This window comes from Rhinolophus sinicus, linkage group LG11 (genome assembly GCF_036562045.2).
Source record: "Rhinolophus sinicus isolate RSC01 linkage group LG11, ASM3656204v1, whole genome shotgun sequence".
Taxonomy (NCBI): domain Eukaryota; kingdom Metazoa; phylum Chordata; class Mammalia; order Chiroptera; family Rhinolophidae; genus Rhinolophus; species Rhinolophus sinicus.
In genome coordinates, this window is record NC_133760.1 from 50,069,323 (window position 1) to 50,091,865 (window position 22,543).

The 22,543-nt window shown below is 54.7% G+C and overlaps 2 protein-coding genes across 8 annotated transcripts; one reads left to right on the forward strand and one right to left on the reverse strand.

Moving 5' to 3' along the window:
• The first annotated feature begins 1,029 nt into the window (after nucleotides 1-1,029).
• Nucleotides 1,030-15,546, forward strand: DRC4 (dynein regulatory complex subunit 4). Of its 6 annotated transcripts, none has more exons than XM_019740553.2 (11): nucleotides 1,030-1,120; nucleotides 2,804-2,890; nucleotides 4,035-4,232; nucleotides 4,340-4,546; nucleotides 6,040-6,094; nucleotides 7,116-7,321; nucleotides 7,770-7,937; nucleotides 8,256-8,342; nucleotides 9,532-9,741; nucleotides 11,815-11,880; nucleotides 13,262-15,546. In XM_019740553.2, the coding sequence occupies exons 1-11, from the start codon at nucleotides 1,118-1,120 to the stop codon at nucleotides 13,409-13,411; spliced, it is 1,437 nt and encodes a 478-aa protein (XP_019596112.2). In that variant the 5' UTR covers nucleotides 1,030-1,117; the 3' UTR covers nucleotides 13,412-15,546. The 6 variants fall into 6 exon arrangements, 5 of the variants coding, with proteins under 5 accessions (XP_019596112.2, XP_019596111.2, XP_019596115.2 ...); XM_019740552.2 differs by having other exon boundaries at nucleotides 1,062-1,687; XM_019740556.2 differs by having other exon boundaries at nucleotides 1,062-1,120; nucleotides 2,714-2,890.
• Nucleotides 13,664-16,818, reverse strand: LOC109451899 (5-hydroxyisourate hydrolase). Of its 2 annotated transcripts, XM_074315015.1 has the most exons (5): nucleotides 16,690-16,783; nucleotides 16,414-16,469; nucleotides 15,854-15,993; nucleotides 14,488-14,623; nucleotides 13,664-13,936 (listed from the first exon to the last, which is right to left on the reverse strand). In XM_074315015.1, the coding sequence occupies exons 2-5, from the start codon at nucleotides 16,465-16,467 to the stop codon at nucleotides 13,847-13,849; spliced, it is 420 nt and encodes a 139-aa protein (XP_074171116.1). In that variant the 5' UTR covers nucleotides 16,468-16,469; nucleotides 16,690-16,783; the 3' UTR covers nucleotides 13,664-13,846. The 2 variants fall into 2 exon arrangements, with proteins under 2 accessions (XP_074171116.1, XP_074171117.1); XM_074315016.1 differs by lacking the exon at nucleotides 16,414-16,469 and having other exon boundaries at nucleotides 16,690-16,818.
• Between the last annotated feature and the right edge of the window lie 5,725 nt (nucleotides 16,819-22,543).

A 22,543-nucleotide genomic window follows, 5' to 3' on the forward strand; every position in this document is an offset into this window, starting at 1 on the left:
ATGCTCCTAACTCCGAAGGCTGCCGGTTCGATTCCCACATGGGCCAGTGGGCTCTAAACCACAAGGTTGCCAGTTCGATTCCTCGACTCCCGCAAGGGATGGTGGGCATCACCCCCTGCAACTAAAATTGAACACGGCACCTTGAGCTGAGCTGCCGCTGAGCTCCCGGATGGCTCAGTTGTTGGTTGGAGCGCGGGCTCTCAACCACAAGGTTGCTGGTTGGACTCCCGCAAGGGATGGTGGGCTGCGCCCCCTGAAACTAGAAATGGCAACTGGACCTGGAGCTGAGCTGTGCCCTCCACAACTAAGACTGAAAGGACAACAACTTGAAGCTGAACGGCACCCTCCAGTACTAAGATTGAAAGGACAACAACTTGACTTGGAAAAAAGGCTTGGAAGTACACACTGCTCCCCAATAAAGTCCTGTTCCCTTTCCCCAATAAAATCTTAAAAAAAAAAAAAAAAAAAAAAAAAACTTTGGAGCTAGCTGAACCATGTTATTCTTTTTTACTTTTGCTTTCTTCTGATAGTTTGTGGAAACCGGGTTATCCTCCATCCTCAGCAGAATAGCAGGGTGGAGGTGCGGGGGCGGAGGGGTGGGTTGTAATATTCAAAGGTGGGTAAGGTGGGGTCAGGCTTTGGGGCAGAATCTCAGCCCAAATTGGAATCTAATTTGTGTAATGTCCGGGAGCCAGGGGTAGCAGCAGGGCTTCCGCCCTCCCTCAATGACAGCATCTTTATTGAGCACCTGCTGCTAGGCCCTGTAGGTAAGAAGTGGACGAGACAGTTCCTCCCTTCTTCATGGAACTTTTGGGGGAGACTGGCAATGTACACGTACATCCCTCAAGCGTTTCGGTGCGCCGGCGAGATCAAGGGTGTGGATGATGACCAGCTGCAGGCAAGACCTACCCAGCTCCCGCACCCCCTGGCTAGGTCCAACGCTTGTTGCTAGGGACGCGCTCCCGTCGTTGCCAGGGCCTGTAGAGGCCTACGGAGTCTCGCGAGGATCTCCGATACTCCGCGCGGGACCTCACAGCGGTTGCTGGGAGACGGCGCAGCCTCCGCGCGGAGGGCGCTTTCGTCTGGTAGTCGCGGCGGGGCCCGGACGTCTAGAGCAATGGTGAGGCGGGCCGGGTTGGGCTGTGTTAGCGGCCCTGCGCGCAGAAGGACCCCGGACGGGGAGGCCTGCATTCCGGGGTTCCTGAAATTGAGGACTTGATGCCCTCGTGGGTCGCGCCCCGGTGGCCAGAGCCCAGGGTGCTGTGGATCCCGGCTCCCGCACGCTCTTGCAGCTGTACGATCTGGGCTCTCCAGGGTGTTGTGCTCACAGGGATGGTTATACAACAGCCGCCCAACTCCGGCTCCCAAGACCCAGCGCCCGATGTGCAAGCTGTCCAGAAGAGAACCTGGGTCAAGGGGACGCCCTGCCCGGAACGCAAGGCCCAGTCAGTCAGCTCCCTGGGGCCTAGGGTGTCACTTTAGGACCTCCAGTGTCTGGGACGGAGAGCGTGGGCATGCCAGGGTGGCTAGAGGCCCCGCTACATCCAGGGGACCTGGATGGAGGGTCCAGTGCCCATGGGGCACCCAGGGCAGAGCCTCAGGGTATAGGAACTGCCGGTGCCTTGGAGCCTGCAAGGAGTCGGGCCTGGACTGGGAAGAGCGGGATGGGAGCTCTCTGCCTCACCAGGTCTGTTTGTCTCTCATGTAATAGGGCCCTCAGCTGCCCCCTCCCCGCCAAATAGGAGTTGTCAAGGCAGGTACCAGCTGGTGGGTGGGTGTCTCTGTGGGGGAGCCCCTGCAGCGGCCTGTGTGTCCCAGATGCTAAGTGGTGAGGACCCTGTGATGGGCAGACTTCCTGGAGAGGGATTAGAAAGAGGGCGCAGTAGTGAAGACTTCAGTGGATGGGTCTTTTGAGAAATCCCCCGGAAAAAGACCACCAAACTACTTCTGCTTGTTACTAGCTTGTGGGAATATGGATGCTTTTCCTTTTTTCCTTTTGCTTCTCTACGTTTTCTTTCTAAGATTTACACATGAAATTTTTTGTAATCTTAAAAATGTTACAGAGATGTGTGGACGCACACACACAAATGCATGGGCCGAAGAAAGTTGGGAGAAGTGAAGGCAGAAGCATAAGGATTTGAAAATTCAGTAGCTGCTTGAATGGCTCTTGAGAAGTGACTGGGGGGTGGAAGGGTCTCTCCCTCCTCATCTTTTCAAAGTTGGTAAAAGCAAGCGTGACGCCATGAACTGGCCATGTGGTGGACCAGCGTTCTGTGAAGGAGTGTTAGGTGGGAAGAAAGAAAACCTCATATGCTGCCCTCGGTTGCTGCTGTGGAGGCGTTAGTCCCAGCACGTACTGAGCAGCTTCGTGCAGGCTTCTCTCTGCTGCTTCCCAGGCACCACAGCCAGCACGGCGGCGTCTGCCGCCATAGATTGCGGTTACCCCTCTTGAGGCCAAGTGGGTTTTGCATCCACACCAAGGAGGTCCCTTGTGTACCAAGGAGCGGGTTTGGAACGAGTGCCCCTCCGTTCCTTTCTGAGGGAGAAATGTTCTCTTCAGAAAAGGGAGATTTCCCCTTGCTTCTCCAAAGGTGTTGACAGAGAGTATGAGTGTGGTCAGGGTGGGAAGCCTTAGAGCAGAGTGATGTGCTCTCAGCGTGGCCTGAGACAGAAATGGTACGTGGTGGTTCCAGACCAGGCACTCCTCTCCCAGGTGACCCCGGCGAGGAATCCGAGGCAGCCAGAAAGAGGCCACTCCACAGAGCTTCCCTTCCTTACCCAGTCACCTTTTCTTTAACCAAAGGCACCCAAAAAGAAAGGCAAGAAAGGGAAAGGCAAAGGTACTCCGATTGTTGACGGGCTCCCCCCGGAGGACATGAGCAAGGAGCAGGTGAGCGCCGGCCCTGAGCTTGGCCCAGTCCTGGGCGGGTGGGGTGGGGGTGCTGTTCCAGCCTTCTCTCTCTGGCCACCTGTCTCCGTGAACCTCTTTGAGACAAGTGCCCCTCGTCTTGCCCTCTGCCTCTTTGCTCCTCTCCCCGCGTCTGGCTTCTGTGGTCCTGACCAAACCATGGTGTGCTGTCCCCATTCCCATAGACCCATCAGCTCCAAAGCTCTCAAGCGCAGTACATATGTTTTAAAAATTGCAATACAGCTACACTGAAGAAGTTTTTTATGCTGTGCTAGGAGTTTGGAAGGAAATATTTTTCTGATGTATAACAGATGTTTAATTTTCTGTATTTCCTTTCATTCTTATCGTTTTATGCTCGTGATGTTTACAGAGCTGTTACCAGTATATGCATATATAGTATTCTTGTTTATTTACCATGAAGCAACAGGGATTATTTTTAAGCCACTTGTCCATTTTGATGAAGTTAAGCGCTAGAGAATGTAATTATATAATTTTAATTTCAACTAAAAGGCTCCTGAAAACTCGTAGAGAGATGACACGGAGTGAGGACAGTTGGCTCTGGACCAAACCTCTTGACTATTAGGGGGTCTGCAGGTTTTGTATACTTTTTGCCTAACATATATCTTTAAATATAACTTTTTTTAGTCAGCATTATTTTGTGAACGTGTTTGCATGATGCTATATTATCTTCATATCTTTGTAACTTTGGGCCATATCATCTTATAGTTGATAATACACTAGTTTTTTAACCATTTCCGTATTTAAAAGCATCTTAGGTCATTTCCTTTTTAATTTTTTTCATCTTGTAATAATGATGTGGCTGATATGTTTGAGCAGAAAGCTCTTGTGTTCTTTTGAGAAATTTCTTTAGTCTAAATTCCCAGGAGTGGGTGAAAGGATGTCATAGGTTTATGGTTACTGGCCAAAAGCAGAGATTTCTGCTAATTACTGAATGTGTCCTGTCTCGGCAGCCTTCCCAGCATTGTACTTTAACTCCTCACTTTCAGCTGTCATGTAGTTTTAGATGAGCGGCCCCACCCTCTTTCTTGCTGGCCTCTCTCCTCCCATACGCCCTTGAGGTGGGGGTCATCTGGGCCCCTGGCTGGGAGCTGCTCTGCCCTGCCAGGTGGAGGAACATGTCAGCCGCATCCGGGAGGAGCTGGACCGTGAGCGGGAGGAGCGCAACTACTTCCAGCTGGAACGGGACAAGATCCACACCTTCTGGGAGATCACGCGGAGGCAGCTGGAGGAGAAGAAGGCTGAGCTGCGGAACAAAGACCGGGAGATGGAGGAGGCAGAGGAGAGGCACCAGGTGGAGATCAAGGTGAGTGGGAAAGGCTGCCTGTCCCGCTGCGGTCACTGCGGAGATGCTGCAGCGTGTGTCCAGCAGTGTGTGGGGCCGGTGAACAGGTGGCGCCCCTCTTCCCGCAGGTCTATAAGCAGAAGGTGAAGCACCTGCTGTACGAGCATCAGAGCAGCCTGACGGAGATGAAGGCTGAGGGCACGGTGGCCATGACGCTGGCCCAGAAGGAGCACCGGGCACAGGAGGGCACCCTGCGCAGGGACACACGGGCGCTGAAGGTGGAGCTTAAGGAGCAGGAGCTGGCTAATGAGGCGGCCGTGAAGAACCTGCGGCTGGTAGGTCATCAGCCGGCTGCCAGGACAGCGAGCTCCCCGCTCGTCAACAACAACTGGGAAGTCACATTTTTCTTGAAAAACTAGCACAATTTGGCAATTAATTGAAATTTTTTTAAAAAGCATGCAGCCACTGAGACCCAATTTGGGGGCCAAGTGCAGAATTCTGTCTCAGACTTGAGCCACAAGCTGACATGAGGAAAACCCAGCTCGGGGTTCCTCTCCACGTGCTGCTGACACCCAGCTGCTTTCCCAGGGAGTATGTCAGGGAAACAAGTAGTAAAGTGTCTAGCACGCCAGTCCCTAGGCGGCCACAGCAGTTTGTCATGAGCAGCCGACTGCCTTTTGAGACCCTTTGGTCTATTCTGAGGGAGGCTGGGGGTTCCAGGTGGAGGTTGGAACTTCTTTGCCGAGTGCCCATAGGAGCCAGGCCTGGTTCTATCTCAGGGGACGTGCAGGAACAGGACTGACAAAGTGCCTTCCCACGTGTGCTGATGGCCTGGAAAGGAGGGCCTGCACATAGCAAAGAAGACAGGCATCAGAGCTGCACAGCACCCCCTGGGCGTAAGTGCTGTAGGAAGAGCACAGCGGGAGGAGGGGGCTTCATTCCTCTCCTGGCTGTCCTGGGAATACCTCATTGAGAAGGTGACATTTGGGAAAGGTGGTAAGGGCTGAGCCAGGCTGGCGGACCAGGCCAGGAGAAGTGCTAGGGCGTGGACCAGCCTGAGGGCCCAGAGAAGCCAGGAGCCGGGCAGTCGGGCAGGACTGGGGCCTTGACCCTAGGTGAGTCTGGGCCTGTGCAAGGATTGGCAGGGCGAGGATGATCCAACTTTGGTTTTCAAAGGCTCTTGCTGGCTGCAGGTTGAGAAGACTGTCAGCACATTTGTCTCATGTGAAGGCAGCCCAGCCTCAACTGGGTCTGGAAAATCTCAGTAACACTGAAGACTTTTCAGCAAAGCCCGAGGGTGCTAAGGTTTGGGACGCTCAAGAACTGTCTGGTCTTTCCTGACAGAAGCTTAGTGATGTCAGGCTGTCTGCTTGCCCAAGGCCTGGATAGGGAGTGGTTACGTGATCCGAGTTCCCTTTTGTGTAAAAACACTGCTCTGTAAAATAACTAACATTTTTTATTCAGGATTTCTATATATTGTCTATTGTAGTAATTTTTCATGTTGCTCTGAGCCCCAGGTACAGTAGGTTAGCAGGCACCTGGAGAGTCTGCAGGCCTGTGTGGGCGTGGCCACTGCAGTCCTTTTGCAGGCAGGTCAGGCAAGGGGCCGAGCGTGGTCAGTGAGCACGTTGTGTTAACATTCTCTCAAGCTCAGAGGTGACTTTTGCCAAGGGAGTTACAACACGTGGGAGTTACCACACCATGTTATTCTGGGTGTGTGTATAAGCTCGTAGATGGGGGAACCCAGCGCCTGCCCAAAGCAGTATGGGGTTTATTGTGCTGGGCTTTCTGTCTGTCACCTAATAATGGCCGGTTTCTGCCTTTGCAGAAACACACTGAGGAGATCACCAAGATGCGGAACGACTTTGAGAGGCAAGTGCGAGGTCAGTGTCACAGGTACATGCTGTGGGAGATGGTGCCAGGGCCCCTGCCATCAGAAAGCAGCTTGCCTGCAGGACTTGTTGTCAAAGGGCTCCTCAAGCAGCTTAAAGCAGCCCAGCTCTGCAGCCAGGGAACATTGTAGTTTCTAGGGTGATAGACCACTCAGAATCCCAGAATAGCTTCCGCATAAGTTGGGGAGGCTGTGGTGACTGCCTGCTTCCTCACTCCTGGCACCAGGAGCAGGTGCTAGTTGCCCAGTCTCGTGGGCAGCGTTCTGAGGGTAGCCTTACTCCATGGCCCCTGTCTGGAGGAGGCCCTCATTTGAGAAGTCTGTCTGGTTTACTAATAAAGTCCCATGGTGTGGCTGGATGGCCACCCGGACCATGGCTAGTGCCCACTGGATCCGTAGACGCTCAGCTTTTGGGAGCCCCATGCAGGCATCTGTTAGCAATGCCTGCCACAGGCAAAGGGCAGCAGACAGCGGCGTGTGTGCTCAGTGTGTCCTGTGAGCATCAGCCGCGAAAACTCCACCAAAACCCACCCGCTCTTGGGCACAGCCTTCGTCTCACTGGGCGTGCTTGGGCCTGTGTACAGGGCCACCTGTTTCTCCTCTGCTGTCCCACTGGGCGTGCTTGGGCCTGTGTACAGAGCCACCTGTTCCTCCTCTGCTGTCCCACTGGGCGTGCTTGGGCCTGTGTACAGGGCCACCTGTTTCTCCTCTGCTGTCCCACTGGGCGTGCTTGACCCTGTGTACAGGGCCACCTGTTCCTCCTCTGCTGTCCCACTGGGCGTGCTTGGGCCTGTGTACAAGGCCACCTGTTCCTCCTCTGCTGTCCCACTGGGCGTGCTTGGGCCTGTGTACAGGGCCACCTGTTCCTCCTCTGCTGTCCCACTGGGCGTGCTTGGGCCTGTGTACAGGGCCACCTTTTCCTCCTCTGCTGTCCCACTGGGCGTGCTTGGGCCTGTGTACAGGACCACCTTTTCCTCCTCTGCTGAGCTGCTCTGTGTGCTGCTGCCTTTCAGAAATCGAGGTCAAGTATGATAAGAAGATGAAGATGCTTAGGGATGAGCTTGACCTGCGGAGAAAGACCGAGATCCATGAAGTGGAGGAGAGGAAGAATGGCCAAATCAACGTGCTGATGCAACGGCACGAGGAAGCCTTCACAGACATCAAGAACTACTATAACGACATCACCCTCAACAACCTGGCCCTCATCAACTCCCTCAAGGTGCCCTTCAGACCCAGCGCCCGCTGTCAAGTAACCTGATAATTCCCCTCTCCTTGACTGAATCCCACAGGTGATGTAACCTGTCTACACCTGTAGCTGAAAACAGGATGTCACCCTCACCATAGTCCCGGGGGAGTAAGAGGACACTGCACGTCCTGATAGGGAAAGGCTCAGGCAGAACTGCAGGTGTCATTGTCGCCCGAGTGCGGGCAGATGGAGTTCCCACAGTGGAGAATGCCCCTCGGGGTGTCCTGAACAAAACATAATCTCATGGGGACTATTCCTGGGAAATTCAGAATAAGTTAAAATTGTGGAGAATACAGTGTTCACACATTAAACAGGTCTAGGAGGTGTGCGTCCGTCCAGCCCTCAGGTCTGGACTGTGGGCAGGTGCCGCAGACCCCAGTGCTGCCTGCTGAGGCCTCCTGCACCCGACTTGTGCCGACAGGAGCAGATGGAGGACATGCGGAAGAAGGAGGACCACCTGGAGAAGGATGCGATGGAGCTCTCTGTGCAGAACCGGCGCCTGGCAGATCTCCTGCAGAAGGCTCGGGACGAGATGGCTGAGATGCAGAAGCAGCTCGCGAACCACGACAGGGACAGGCAGACCTTGGCTGTGAGTTTCCACCTGAATTCATCCCCCTCCTTGGCTCCTTCTGGGCTCATGACAGAAGGAGCGTCAGCAAGATGTCTCCTGAGGCCCAGAGCAGGGCTTGACCCTTAGGGCGGAGGGAGTCTGACTCCCTTTTGTGACCGGAGTCCATGTGCTGGGAGACAGGCATCCCCACCAACCGCCCACTGGGGCTGAGCCTCTTGCGCCTTTGAGCCCGTTCTTTCTCGTGATGATTTTTGGCCTTGACATCTTCCAGGGGCCTCTATTACCTGGCAGCCTGAATCCTGAGTGCTTTGTGTCCCCACCTCCATCTCTCTCCAGTGTACAAAAGCACGTTTGAAAGTCACCGAGAAAGAGCTCAAGGCCCTGCAGTGGGAGCATGAGGTGCTGGAGCAGCGGTTCGTCCAGGTGAGCAGCCGGCAGGCCAGGGCCCCAGCTAGGGAGGGACCCTACCTGGTGTGCACCTGCATGGCTGTGTCCAGGAGGCCCCGACGCTGGGGCTGGGCTTCTGGGTTCATGAGCTGGAGGTCCCACTGCCGGTTCCTCATTCCACACAGCTCTCCAGAGGCAGAAACCTGTGGCACGTTGTGTAGAAAGCCTGGGGGAGGGGGGTCCCACAGAGCAGGTTCCCTGGTAGGGAGTATATCGCCCACTTTGTCCCCTCAGACTCACTTCTGAAGCACCTGATAGTGCCCCTCTGAGGTGGCTGTGTAGCAATATCTCATTGAATGTCTTTCTGACGTCTCCGGGGAGTCTTGGAGACACCCCTCCTTGCTTCTGCAATTTCCATGGTCTGCCTATGAGTTGCTTGTTAGTACAGCGTGTATTTTCCTCCCTTAATTGAAATGCACTCGCTGACTGTGATAATGGAATGGGCCAGCTTCCATCCGATGCTGTGCAGGAACATTCTGTGAGCACCAGGTCGAGTTTGGCTGCAAGGGGCCTGCAGGCTGACGGATAGCCCACGGGAAGGAGTCACACCAGATGGTCACTTGGTGGCCTGTGGGAGGGGGGGCTAAAGGGGGTTCCCTTTTTACATTTCTACAAAGTTGTGTTTTTTACAGTGGAAAGTAACAGATGATAAAGCACTTTGATTAACTGACAGGCAGTTGGCTCCAGGGCTGTGCCCTAGATCTCCTGTTTGTGGGGCACATCGGCAGCACCTGGCAGAGGGGGTGGGTCCCTGAGCGGCTCTCTACCCTCAAACGCTGCTTGCTACAGTTTGAGGCCCTGGATTGTACATGGGGACAATCAGGGGGCTCTGCCCAAACCCAGGGCCAGGCCGGCCTGACCCCTCTGTGGTGCCTCTCCAGTTCTTACCAGGGTGCCCTGTTGCTTCCTTCCTCGAGGGGGGTCCAACTGGTGTTTCCTCTTCCCTCCTATGGTCTGCACACCTTTAATTCTGTCACAGAAAGTGGGGGCGCAGGCAGTCTAGATGACACAGACCCACCTGTCCATGGGTGCAGACGGCGCAGTGAAAGGTGTCTGCTCTGCCGATGTGGTGTGTTCTGGCTCCGGCAGAGGTGGGAGGTGTTTCTTGCAAATGAGAGACTCCCAGGAGGCCCCGTCACCCACCACAGCCTGGCCTACCCCACAGGTGCAGCAGGAGCGGGACGAACTCTACCGGAAGTTCAGCTCGGCCGTCCTTGAGGTGCAGCAGAAAGCAGGCTTCCGGAGCCTGGTCCTAGAGCGCAAGCTGCAGGCACTGAGTGCTGCCGTGGAGAAGAAGGAGGCGCAGTTCAGTGAGGTGCTGGCGGCCTCCAACCTGGACCCCGCTGCCTTGACCCTGGTGTCCCGCAAGCTGGAGGTACGCCAGGATGGGCTCCTGGGGGCGCTGGGCCGGCAGCCTGGCTCTGGTTGGGGTCACTTATCATGGTGAGACCCCAGCACGTCCTGCCTCCATCACACCATTGGAGACCCTCATCCTTGGGGAGGGGCTCCCGCCTGTGTGTACCACCAGGGTCCCCACCCTCTCTCACTGGTTTTGCTCTCGTCTGAGGTCTTCCCGGCCCCCTCCTTAACCTCCCGGCACCTTCGAGCCCTTGAGCCCCTGGCAGTTTCAGCTTTCACATTGGGTTTAGCTTAACCCGTCAGGCCCTGGGTCTCAAGCCGTTCTCGATCCTATGGGCCTGAGCTCCTTGGGTATCTGGTGGCTGACCAGACCCAGGCCTGGGAGACAGCTGACTGTCCTGCACCGTCCATGTTGGACACCGAGATGTGCTGCTTTGGTTGTGGCAGTGAGGACAGGGAAAGGCAGGGCCAGGGTGGGCCTTTGCGGTGGGTGCGGGAAATGGCTTTCCAGAGGGACTTACGTCTGGTCAGAGGCTAGAACACTCGTTCCTCTGTGAGTCCAGTTTTTTGGGTGCTCCTCTGTGCTGGGCTGTCCTGGGCACAGGGGACGGCAGTAAACCAGAGAAGTGAGGTCTCAGTGCCCAGGGATCAGCTGAGGCCTCAGGACAGTGACCGACCTGGCTGGTCATCTCTTACCTGGAGGTGGGCCTCGTCCTTCTATTCCATGGACCTGGTTGACGCGGTGTCACAGAAGGAATGGGTGAGGTGGGACGAGGGGTCTGTGGTGCTGCTAGGGAAGCATAGCTGGAGTGCAGATCCCGAACAGCTGGGTGACTTGTAGCCGCCAGGCCTGATGTGGCCCCAGGCACAGCTCCCTGGAGGACCTGGGCGAGGGACGCAGGTGTGCAGGTGGCCTTCATGTCTCCACCAGAGGCCTGTCCCAGAGATCATCTGTCCTGACTGGAGGGTGTCTTCATGGAGAACCAGATCTGGGTCATAGTAAGGCCTCCGCACCGTCTGTGTGCAGGTCTGTTTGATCCTGAGAAATAGCACAGGCAGCATTGAGGTGATTCAGCAACGTGGCCAAATGCAAAACCCCACTGCTCACATACCCCCAGGACCAGAGGGTTAACTGACCAGTCACCGAGTCTGTGTCCGAAGCAGTGCAGGCTGGCTTTCCCGTACCCAGCCTCTACCTGGGTCTGCAGCTGGCACGTGATGCTGCGGCCCCTGAGGGGGTGATGCCAGCCCGTTAGCTGTGCCCCTGAGTTTGGGGCTAGTGGGGGCCTATGGAAGGTTATGGACAGTGCGGACTGGATCCGAGAGGGCTCACTGTGCCACAGGCAGGAGCTGGATACCAGGAATGACTTGTCGCCGATTGCAGAGGGGCCTGAGGTCCAGGTGACCTGGTGCCCATGTTTCTGGCTCAGTGGGCGGCAGTGCCTGTGTGACCCATCCCTAGGGACAGGCGCTCAGGGCCTGGGGCATTGCGGCCCCACAGGAGGCCTCGCCTGGGCAGCAGCACCGTGATCCTAGGTGTGAGGCTGCTCTGCGTCCTTGGCGCTACTTGTGTGTGTGTCACCTTGAGCGTAGTGTGGGCAGGCCGGGCGGCGGCTGGTCGTGGGGCCGGATGAGGCCCTGGCTGCCCAACATGATGAGTGGCATCCACATCCGTCCTGCCCACTGGTGTTGCCCCAGCTGCAGTGGCCACAGGCCAGGGTGGCTGTGGGTCAGCTCTCACCTTTCCTGGTTAGTTACCTGGCCCGTGGGCAGGAACCCTGTGTGGAAGTGACACCCAGGTGGCAGGTGGGGGTGTGAGGAGCTTCCTTGGGCCCTGACTGACACCAGAATTGGCCAGGCCTGCCCCTCTCACTTGTCGCCACCAGACGGCTGCCTCCTTTCTCCCTGGAGACTTCCGCTGCTTTTAGATGCATCTGCTGCTCCCCGTGTGGGCGCACGTGCTGATGAAGCCAGGCCACTGTCCTCTGGCCGTCAGGGGTCCCTGCTGGAGCCCCCAGACCCTGGGCCACCCCATCTTCCTTGGCCCAAATATGAGTCTCAAACTCAGATCTGCCTCTCTCCCCTTCAGGACGTTCTTGAATCAAAGAATAGGACCATCAGGGACTTACAGTACGAGCTGGCCCGTGTCTGCAAGGTACGAGGAGCCCACCCTCCCGTCTGTATGCGAGGGGGGCCACACGTCCTGGTGCCCCTTACAGGGCCGGCCATGTACGGCTGGTAAATGAGGGCAGTGTGTCCCGTCCAGCAGCTCTGTGCATCTCCGTGTGACACTCACCCTCCCAGCACAGCGCTGCCCTGGCCTCTGGGGCGATTGTTCCCCCAGGTTAAGGCCCACTGTCCTCCAAGTGGGGAAAGTTATGGGTCTGACCTTCTCCGATTCTGGTAAGTCTGATGAAAGCTGCACACCCTTTCCATGCTCAAAACGCGCATCTGCATGGAGGCCTCCTGCCTGTGGGGAGGGGCACTGAGTACCTTCAACACTGTTGTTTGTCCCGGGAGCCTGGGCACTGCACGCAGTGTCCCGGCTCCATGGCCGAGCCCCCAGCTCTGCGCTTTGCTGTAGGATGTAGACGGTGCTGCCTGCCCACGCATTTATGAAGCTCGGCCACCCTGGCAGTGTGACCTGGGTGCGCCCGTGATTCTGTGGGGTGGCCGTGCCGTCCTGGTTCTGTGGAGTCACAGGCTGGAGGCTGGGCCTGGTGCTGGAGCTGGGCCTTCCCTCCACCCTCCCCAGCCTCGCGGCCCACCTGGACTCCTCCTGTAGATCCCCTGGAACCCTGATATGTGGGTGCACAAAATCAGGGCCATCTTCTGGCCTGTGCATCTCTCGGGGGAATTTCTGTGAGTTGCTGCAGACTGTCAGGAGGCCCATACCCCAGCCAACGGTGGAAGTCAGGCCTAGCCACAAAGTTCTCTCTGTAGCTGGGCCTCAGTGCACCCTCCAACTCTCCACACCAAGCCCCTGCACCCTTTTCTTGACAGTGGTAGGAGAAAGTACCCTTTGAGCTTGTGCTGAGTCAAGGCAGGCTTCAAGCATTTCTCATGCATTAACACTTCAAACCCTTACAACCATCCAGGGAAATCCATGCTTTTAAAAACATCCATTTCCCAGAAGAGGGAACAGAAACCATGTCTGTGTTGGCCCTGCCAGTGCTGTTGCCCAGTGCTGAGCTTTTCTGTGGTGGCTGGGGGCCACTGGCACGCTCCATGGGGGCAGGAAATACATGCGTCGGAAGAGGCCTCACGCATACACATGGGGCCAAGCCTGGTGGTGCCAGGAGCCAGCTTAGGCCCCAGTTCTGCCCTGAGTCTACCTTCTGCCTCAGTCTTCCCATCTGTGACACAGGGATGACAGCAGCGTCCCCCACTGTGTGCCTGACTTTAGCAGGTCTGGCCTAGAGTGAGCAGCTGGTAAAGCTTAGCTTGGTGGTTCCCCCGCCCCTCACACCCTCCTCGGGGCTGGGTCGGCCTTGCTGTGTCCCCGGCCCCTCCCCGACACTGCTCTGTCCCCACAGGCCCACAGCGACCTGCTGCGCACCTATGAGGCCAAGCTCCTGGCCTTCGGGATCCCTCTGGACAACGTGGGCTTCAAGCCCCTGGAGACGGCCGTGATCGGGCAGACACTGGGCCAGGGCCCAGCGGGACTCGTGGCCACCCCAACGTAGCCCCCGCCCTGGACTTCTCACTGGGTGGCACCCCCTTTGACACACCCAGGACAGCAGGTGTTTGGTTCTTAGGTTTGGTCCGCAAATGAAGGCTTTCACGTGTGCAGTGTGTCCTGTGGCCTGCTGTGGGAGGAGCCCCTCCAGGGCTGTGCGCCCGTCTGCTCCCTCCCCTGGTGCGCATACACCCCCTCCCACCTCGGGTGGGCAGCACCAGCCTAGCTCTGCTCAATGACCCCAGCAGCCTTGCAGATGCCAGCACCGACTTTATTGATGCCTGAGTCACAGCTGTCACCGGGAAATGAGGGGCCAGAACCCCCCATAGGAAGTGGGACCTGAGGTCCCACGAGGAACATGGAGCCCACTGTGGAGGCGGCTCAGGGGCCACGGTGGTGGGATCGGTGGGTGGTGGGATCGGTGCTCGAGGCCAGCTGGCTGTCAGCTCCCGCGGTACGTGGTGTAGGACCAGGGGCTCAGCAGCAGGGGGACGTGGAACTTGTGGGTCTCGTTGGTGATGGTGAAAACGACCTGTGAGGACCGAGGAGGCACCGAAGAGTGAGGGCGCCGCTCACAGCTCACCAGTACCCTGGCCCCACCGCTGCCCAGGAGACTCCAGCAGTCCAGACTGTGGACCAGGGTCTGGCTCAAGGGGAACAGGCTGCAGGGCCAGCTACAGCCCGATAGTGGAGAACTGGAAACCTGGTGAGGGCTGTGGACGGGGGTGAGTACTCCCCAGAGATGGTGCTTGGCTTGAGGGGCCCTGGGCCTGCCGGGGTCCCCAAGGGATGCAGCCTGAACAGGGCCGGGTAAAGGGGCAGGCAGTAAGGTCAGGCCCAGTGAGCTGGATGGGCTTGGTGAACACCTCTGTCCACAGGGGCTGCGTCACCCTTGGCCCTGCCCCCACAGCCTCACCCAGGGTCAGGGCAGGGCCACCTTCCTTCTGGAGGCCTAAGGCAAGTGAAGTCACTGCCTGCCACCGCCCTGGGAGAGGTGGGAGGGGCGCTGGCCACTGCAGCACCTCACCCGGGTCTCTCGGTGAACCACAGGCCTCCACCCTCCGGCCAGCCTGTGGCTCTCACCTCCACATACGGGTAGAAGCTCTCCTGCCCCTTTGTCTTCCAGTAGCCCTCGGTGTCGAAGAACAGCTTGTAGGTGCCTGCCTTCATCTGGCCAGGCGGCAGGAGCCCAGGACAGCGGCCGTCAGGGTCAGTGTAGCTGAGGTGGGGGGAGGGGGGAGGGGATGAGGTGCCACCTCTGCCTGGCTCTGCACACCCCGCAGCCTCAGATGCCCCTGCAGCCTGGCTCGGGACCGATGCCAGGGTGTGGGGTTCTGGAGCAGCCCACGGACCCTGCTGCACTGTCTTTTTAGGAAATCACAGGAGAAAGGGGGAAAACCATGAGCAGTAATCACTGTATGTTTTGCCAGATTTCCTCATGCATAAGTATTATTTACAAACTTAAGAAAACATAAAATGGATTATACTCTTCATACTGGTTTACAACCTGCATTTTTCATTGAATATTATGCATGGCTTTGTGGGTCAGGAACTGTCTCTGGATCCCCATCCACACGGCTGCTTATTTCCAGCTGTACTGAGTGCCCCGGTGGAGGGCTCCAAGGGCTGTGGCTTTGCTTGAACCTCACCTGGTTCGCAGCAGCTGTGCTTCCAGGGGTCTGCGCTGTGCTTAGATAGAGCGGCACATACCAGCAGTTGGGAGTGGGTCCAAACGACCCCCCGTGGGACTCCATGTGTTTTTCCAAGACCTCAGCTGACCCTCAGGTGTGACATGGACCCCCACTTTTGTGAAGGGCTGAATGGGGAGGGGACGAGCTCCATACACTCAGGGCCTGAACCTTTGGGGCCCAGACCCCCAACTTCCACCAGCAGAGGCGCCTGCCTCCTTCAAGACTGAGGGTCTGGGGACCCGCTCACAGGGACCACCCAAGTGCCATGATGCCAACCGAAACCTGGGCTGAGCCTCCCAACGGCCTGAGCAAGTGGCAGGGACCGGACGTGGTGTGTGATCCAGCTTTTACCTTGCCTCTTGCTGCCTCAGTCTTCCCATCTGTAAAAGGGGTAATTATGGTTCCTGCCTACAGGGTGTATTGTGAGAATAAAAAGAATAGAAATACTAAATTGCTCGGAGTGCTGCCTGGTAGACATGGTGACAGTGAGGGCTTTTAGGTTCTACCTCAGGCCTTAAGCAACCCAACCCTCAGGGGTGTGAGGCTGTCCCAGCAGGGACACACACTGAGGAAACAGGTTCCCAAGTCAGCCGGGGGGCCATGGGGCGGTGGTCAGCTCGGCCGTCAGCCCTCAGGGCTGCACTCCTTGGCTGTTGGGGATCCTCACCTTGCATCTTACACCGGCCAGAACCCAGGACTGGCCCTGGGCGTAGGGGAGCTGGTCTTGACCCGCGTCCTGCCCTAGCCCTCCCTCCTACCTTTTCCTCAGTTCGGTCCATTGCTGGCCGTGGCCCTCGAGCCTGGACAGATGGAGGCAGAGGCCCTGGGCGGGGAGCCCTGAGGCAGTGTCCAGCACGTGTGTGGTCAGCAGGCTGCCGACTGGCTCCATGCCGCTGTCCTGGGCCACGAGAGAGAGAGGGGCAGGGATGAGCCTGTGAGCCCAAGTTATGTCCACACCCGCCTTAAAGTAAACAGCCCCAGCAGGGCAGAGTCCCTAACTGTCCTTTTGGGGGGAGGGCTGGAATTAATGACTAGCCATGTGAGGCTGCGGTGTTAGCACACTGAAATACAGTTCATAAACCACTCTATCTGTCCGCCATCTGCCCCAGTGGGCCCCCCTCTCCTCCCCACAGCCACTGAGGAGGGTTACCTCTGGCATACGGCCTCCCCTCCCACCACTCTTTGCAGCTGGTCAGTGGATGCCCAGACCGGGTCTCCTTGTTCTCCCAGAACCCAGCTCTCTGTCCCTTGACTCATGGGTCACATCAGACCTTAGCCCCAGGCAGACGAGGGGACAGGTCCGGGCCTGGCCCCCTACCTCGGGGGAGCCCAGATGCCGCTGGAGCGCGCGCAGCCTCAGGACGGAGCTCATGCCTGGCCAATTCGCGACAGATCGAGGCGGTCAGAGTTCACCCCATGCCCGCCACCACCAGATGGGGTGGTGGTCCGGGGTAGTAGGCACCTCCCCCGGCCTGCCCGTCTCGTCTTTCACCTCCCAGGACTCGGGGACCAAGTGTCCGAGCAAACCGTGTGATGGGGGGGCGCATTTCAGTGCCCACCACTAGTAGGGCCGCACGGGACTGGGCAAACAGACCTGCAGGGACCGCCGAGGCTTCTACCCGGGCCGGAAATGGAGTCGCGGGGACCTGCAGGCAATGGGCTGCGGCTCAGAGGAGGGGCAGTGGAGCGAGTGCTGGGTGGGACTAGGGGGCGTGGCGGGGTAGGAGGCGGGGTCTGGGGCTCAGAGGAGGAGCTGTGGAGCGGGGGCAGGGCGGGTGCTGGGTGGGACTAGGGGGCGGGGTCTGGGGGTCAAAGACACGTTCACTAAGTTTCACACAAGTTGACCCTCCTCACGCCTGCTCGGGTGAGGCCACGTCCTTACGTGGGTGTCAGACAAGCAGAGCAGAAAGCAGGTGAGGCTGACAGTAGCTCCCGTGGCCACTCTGGTCACCGAGTAGTGTGTGTGGTGGAGGCAGCTGGCCACGCCGTCCTGTCGCCTGAGCTTCTGGCGTCCTTTTGCCCAAGGACTGTCGACCTGCCCCGTCAGAACAATCACAGTATCAGGTGGAGGTGCTGGGAAGCTTCAGGTGGTTTCTGGAGTTTCCATATGAAGATACGGCTTAGTTTCTGGTGTGCTGCTGATTTGGGAACAAGGGGTAAGAGGGTTAGGGTTAAGGTTAGGATCAGGGTCAGAGAAGAGGTTAGTGTCAGAGTCAGAGGATTGCAGGGTGAGGGTCAGGGACGAGGGCAGGGCGAAGGCAAAGACCAGACCTGTAATGGGCTGAGGTTATGGAGGGTTAGGATTCGGTATATGTAGCACTTTCAGCTACTTCCATTAGCGTGTGTTTTTAAACACAGTTTTTCACGCATTATTGTGCCATGAGCACACCCATTCACTAAAATAAAATTTTCAAGTATATTTGAAAGTGGCAATATCAGAAGTATGGATGTGTATTTAAACCCTGTTTTACATGCATTGCAGTGTCCTGAATACATCTACCCACTAAAATAACACTGTTCTCAAATTCACACACAAGCAGCAGTCATAAACATCTTATACATGTGCCAGTCCAACGAGGTTTTACATAGTTTACAGTGTGTTAAACACATTCATTCACTGAAATAACTGTTCTCACCTTTGCAAGCAAACACCATTAGAAACATTGTTTAAACCTGTGCCTTATAATCCTGTTTACATGCATTACAGTTGTTACAGGAGCCTTCTTGCGTCCAAGCAGGGTTTCTTAGTGATACAGTCTCAGGGAAGAGAATGTTCCTAGCCGAGGTGGGGGTGGGGGAGAGAGAGACAGACAGAGAGAAAGAGAGAGAGAGAGAGAGAGAGAAAGAGAGAGCGCGTGCCCTTGTCCAGAGTACTTATAGTTTTCTGGGTGGGGTGAGGGAGTTACATATTGATTCGATTTGGCATGAAAAGGTGGTGCATGCTCTTCCATGGGAGGGTGTGCTCTCCTAAGATGGGTGGAGGTCTGTTGACTCAGATCCTGATCTTGCTCCAGACCACCTCTTGTCATCTGTTGTGGTAAAAGCAGAGCTGTGGCTGGAGGCAGTTAATCAAAGCTACTTAAGAGCTTTTTCTGAAGGCACCATGGACCCCCTCCCACCCTTCCTCCTCCTACATTTTCTAATTTCTACCTAACATAATGATGAAAACTCATCCATTTACTGAGAAACACTGTTCTCAGCATTGTAGGCAAAAAGCATTGCTCTTAGAACATTCCTTCTACATATGTCTGTAGGCACTGTTGACATGCATTATAGTGTTACTGATGAAAGAGCAATTCTGCTGAAAGGAACCTCACAGGGGATCTGATCCTAAATTGAGAATTGGGTGGGTCAGGGTGAGCGGTCACAACATAGATCTTGTTTCCCGGCAATTGTCATGTTTTTTTGGCTCAAATAAACTCATAAAAATTCTGCACAGGTTAGGACATTTCTTACATTGACATTTTGAACAGTTTTTTGACACTTTTGAACACCATATTACAGTGTAATGAAATCATCTATTTATTGAAATAACACCTATCTGAAGTATGCAAACAAGTAGCACTCTTAGAAACATAGTTATACATGATCCTTTAAACACTGTATTAAATATTTTATTGAATGAGTGAAGCACTCATTCAATAAAATAACATTCCCTTCAACTTACATTAAAGTAACATGTGTAGAAACATGTTTAATGTATATTTATCACTGTTTCATTTGTATTGCATACTGAACACAAATGTTCATTGAAATAACAGTTTTCAACGCTGCAAGCAAATAGCACTTTTAGAAACAATTATTATACATGTATATTTAAATCATGTTTTACATGTATAAATGGTAGTCACCACATAGTAATGCATGTATAATTGCTTAAATACATATAATACGATGAGAGTAAGGGGAGGGATGAGGGGAGAGGATAACGGCAAGGAGTGAGCGAGAATCTCCAGGAGTAAGAGGGAGGGTTAGCAGTTTAGGAGGCTTGAGGGGGTCAGGGTCAAGGTTAGAGGATTAGGTGATTAAGGTTAGGATTGGGGTTGGGTTGGAGTTGGGGTTTAGGGGCCAGGGTGAGGGTCAGATTCAGCATCAGGGGTTCAAGACTAGAGTGTCAAGGTCAGGGTCATGGCTGAGGGTCAAGGGTCTGGAGTCTAGAGTCTAGGGATCAAGGGGTTAGGGGTTACACATTAGGGTTGTTACGATTAGGGTTGTTAAAGGTTAGGGTTTTGGCTTAGAAAGTAGGAGGTTAGAGTTAGAGGTTAAGGGGTTAGGGTTAGGATATGGTTTAGAGTTTAGGGTTTGTGTTTAAGCACAACTGACCCACCTCCCTCTCTTCCCTTTCCATCTCTCTGAGGCCTCCAGGACACTGGACACAGCTAGCATCACACATGAGTCAGGGTTTGAACTCTACCATTGGTTATTGATTCTCTTTCCCTCGTCCTGGTCTCTGATAGAAAAATGCAGTGTCTGTTGTCAGAAAGCTTAGTCCCAGGGTCTGGATTCTCACTTTATTGCGGATGGACAGGGAATACGCTCTCTGCTGCCATCTGGTGTGCATCTTGGGAATAACACCTGAGTGGAGGTCAGGATGAGCTCTTTCCAAAGGCTTCTGAGCCAAGGTGTCAGACCCAAGGCTGTGCCCCAGGTGCAGTCATCTGTGCCCTGGAAGCTGCCCGCTGGAATGTGGAGTCCTCGAGGTGAAAGCCAGCACAGGGCTTGGCACACCTGAATTAACTGCCTTCTTACCTGGCTCTTACCTATGCTGCCTTAGGTCACTTCCCCTCCTAGCTCCCTACCTTCCCTGGGGCCCAATTCAGACTATGCTTTGAGAGCCTCTGTAAGTGACTTCATCTGGGGGCAGTGGGGTGCAAACCAAAGATTTATGTTGCATGTAAAAGAGGAGGCCCAGGAGGACCAGACCAAAAGGTTTGAGAGCTGAAAACCTGGGTATGGAAAGGCCACAGGGAGGCCTGCAGGAACCAGACTGCAGCCCCCAGCGAGATCTGGGGAGGCAGGCTGTGGTGGGATCCCAGGCTCTGTCCTGGGCGCTGGGGCTGAAGGGGCCTTGGGGCCTCCACTCCAAGTGCAGCATTTGCAGGGGGAGCTGAACACCAGGCTCCTCGGTCAGCTTTGCTGGAACAGCCACTGCCCTGCACAGCTGTGGTAGCTGGACCTGTCTGGTGGGTTGTGGTAGAGTCCTTCAGCTTTGCCCTGTCATAAGGGGTCTAGTCCAAGGCTGGGTCCACTCTAAGGTCCAGAGGGTTGGCCTGGTGTGGGAACTTCAGTCCTGGGGGGCTTAAAGGCTTATATGGAAGACCTGGGAACACAATGCAGAGTAAGCCAAGGACACCCCAAGAGATCCCAAACCCATAGGCCACGCATACAGTCAGCAACCGTGGGCTGGTAGCAGCTCAGCACCCCACACCTCACATTCTTCATGTATTTCTGTCCCTGTCTGACCTTCTTCTTCAGCTTCTGTCAACATCTGTCTTTGTCTGACTAGGTTCAAGATATTCATGGAACATGCTTGTCGATGAAAAAACATTCAGCCTAAGAGAAAGCCTGTAAAGAGTTCATTTGTGCCAAACCAATACCAATTGCTGGGAAGCAAAATCTCAACAGACTGAGAAAATGCTCCACAAAATGGCAGTTTGCAGCTTATTTTATACATAGAATCAAAGGAAGAGGGTTACATGAAATCCACTGGTGGTAGATTAATGGGGTGGGAGAAAGCGAAGCAGGGAAATCTCTGTGATTGAAGTAAATTGGGGAGACAGGAACTTCTTCCACACAGGTGGGTACAGGATAGTTAATAGTTCACTTTTCACAGCACATAGAGATGGTCATCCGGACAAGAGTAATAATGAGGGGTCTACAGCTTCCTGCTCTGGTGGTGGGGGCGGGGAAGGGAGGGATTACTGACCTTCCAAAGGGTGTGTTATCTTAGATGCAAAAAGACAACAGTCAGGTTCACTTCAGGTGAAGACTGACCTTTGCCAAAGCAGCTGCCGGCCAAGGACGTGACTTCCCGCCACGGCCACCTTAGTTAGGAACGTTTATGTTCATGCCGTCCTTTCTATGTGGTTATTTTCAGTCTCCTGAGCTTGTCAGGTTTAACCTGTGGCCCCTTTTCCGTCCTCATGCTCTTGTCGTCACCCTGCAGTGACCCTTTCGAGCCCCCGGATGTTCCCTTTCTGTCTCCCTACATCTCCTGCACGTGGGGTCCCTGACTCTCCTTTGTGCAGGGTTCCCATATGTATGTATTAAATCTCATTTCCTCTTGCTAATCTGTTTCATGTCTATTTGATTATTACAGCAGGCAGAAGCCTGGGGTAGAGGAAAGTCTTCCTCCCCCACATAAGCAAGTAATCAGATATTTAATAAAAGGTGAAATGTGGGAGTGTGTCTACATCACTGGGTCCTGAAATAAGATTCGACAATTTAACTAAACTAAGTTATTCTCAGGACTGAGTGATTAGATCAATAAAATATGTAACAATCTACAAATTTACCTTCTGGGTGTGAAACTTTTATTAAAGTTTCAAAGGTGGGAATGAAGAGGACCAAAAGTTTTGCCCTGGGGCAAATTGACTTTAAACTTGTTCTTAGGAAACAAAAGACTCATTTAGAACCTTTGACCCTCCCTCTTTCCTGCCTAAGAGATTCAGATGGTTAGACCAGGTTTGGGGAGGGAACCTTGGCATAAACTCCGTAGCATAAGGCGGGAAGACGCCCAGTGGAGCCTGCCGACCATCCTTCCCCCATGTCCCATTCTTTTGTGGGTTGCCTAACAACTATTTACCTTCTGTGAATGTACCACTCTTCCTAAATTACCTGCAAAGCACCCAATCTTACCTCACTGTCCTAGGAATTTTCACGTGTATGTGAATTCTCCATGCACATATGTTAAAATTCTATTTTATCTTAGTTTTATTCTTTTAATTTTATGATCAGCTCAGCTAGAAGAAGTTGTTATAGGCAGAGAGAACAGGGCCAAGGGGAGAGCAGGGAGGAAAGGAAGGAAGATGTGAGGGAAACAAAAGAGAGGAGATGAGATCATTTCTAAGAAAGGGTGCAGCTACAGCTAATTGTAATGGATTATAATACTATTAGCATTGCTGGCAGGGAAAAATCTGCACCCTCTAGGTCACCAGGACAGTTCCTACAAGGGAATCCCTCCTCCGATGGGAAGGAGTGGTCTGCAAATACAGGCCCTGGGAACACCCTGGAAACGCCCTGGGCTCACCTGTGACTCCATCCCTGAATGTTTTGCGCCCTTTTTCAAGTACAATCCTAAATTTTCTTTGTTCCAGCACAGTTGCTCTTACTCCTGGGCTTGTCCCCTCTTGCATTTTGTGGATATATTTTCTTTTAATACTTCCTCGGCCTGCTTGCCTTTGTTCATGAGGCGTTGTTACAACCGACATCCTGGAATGCCCTCCTGT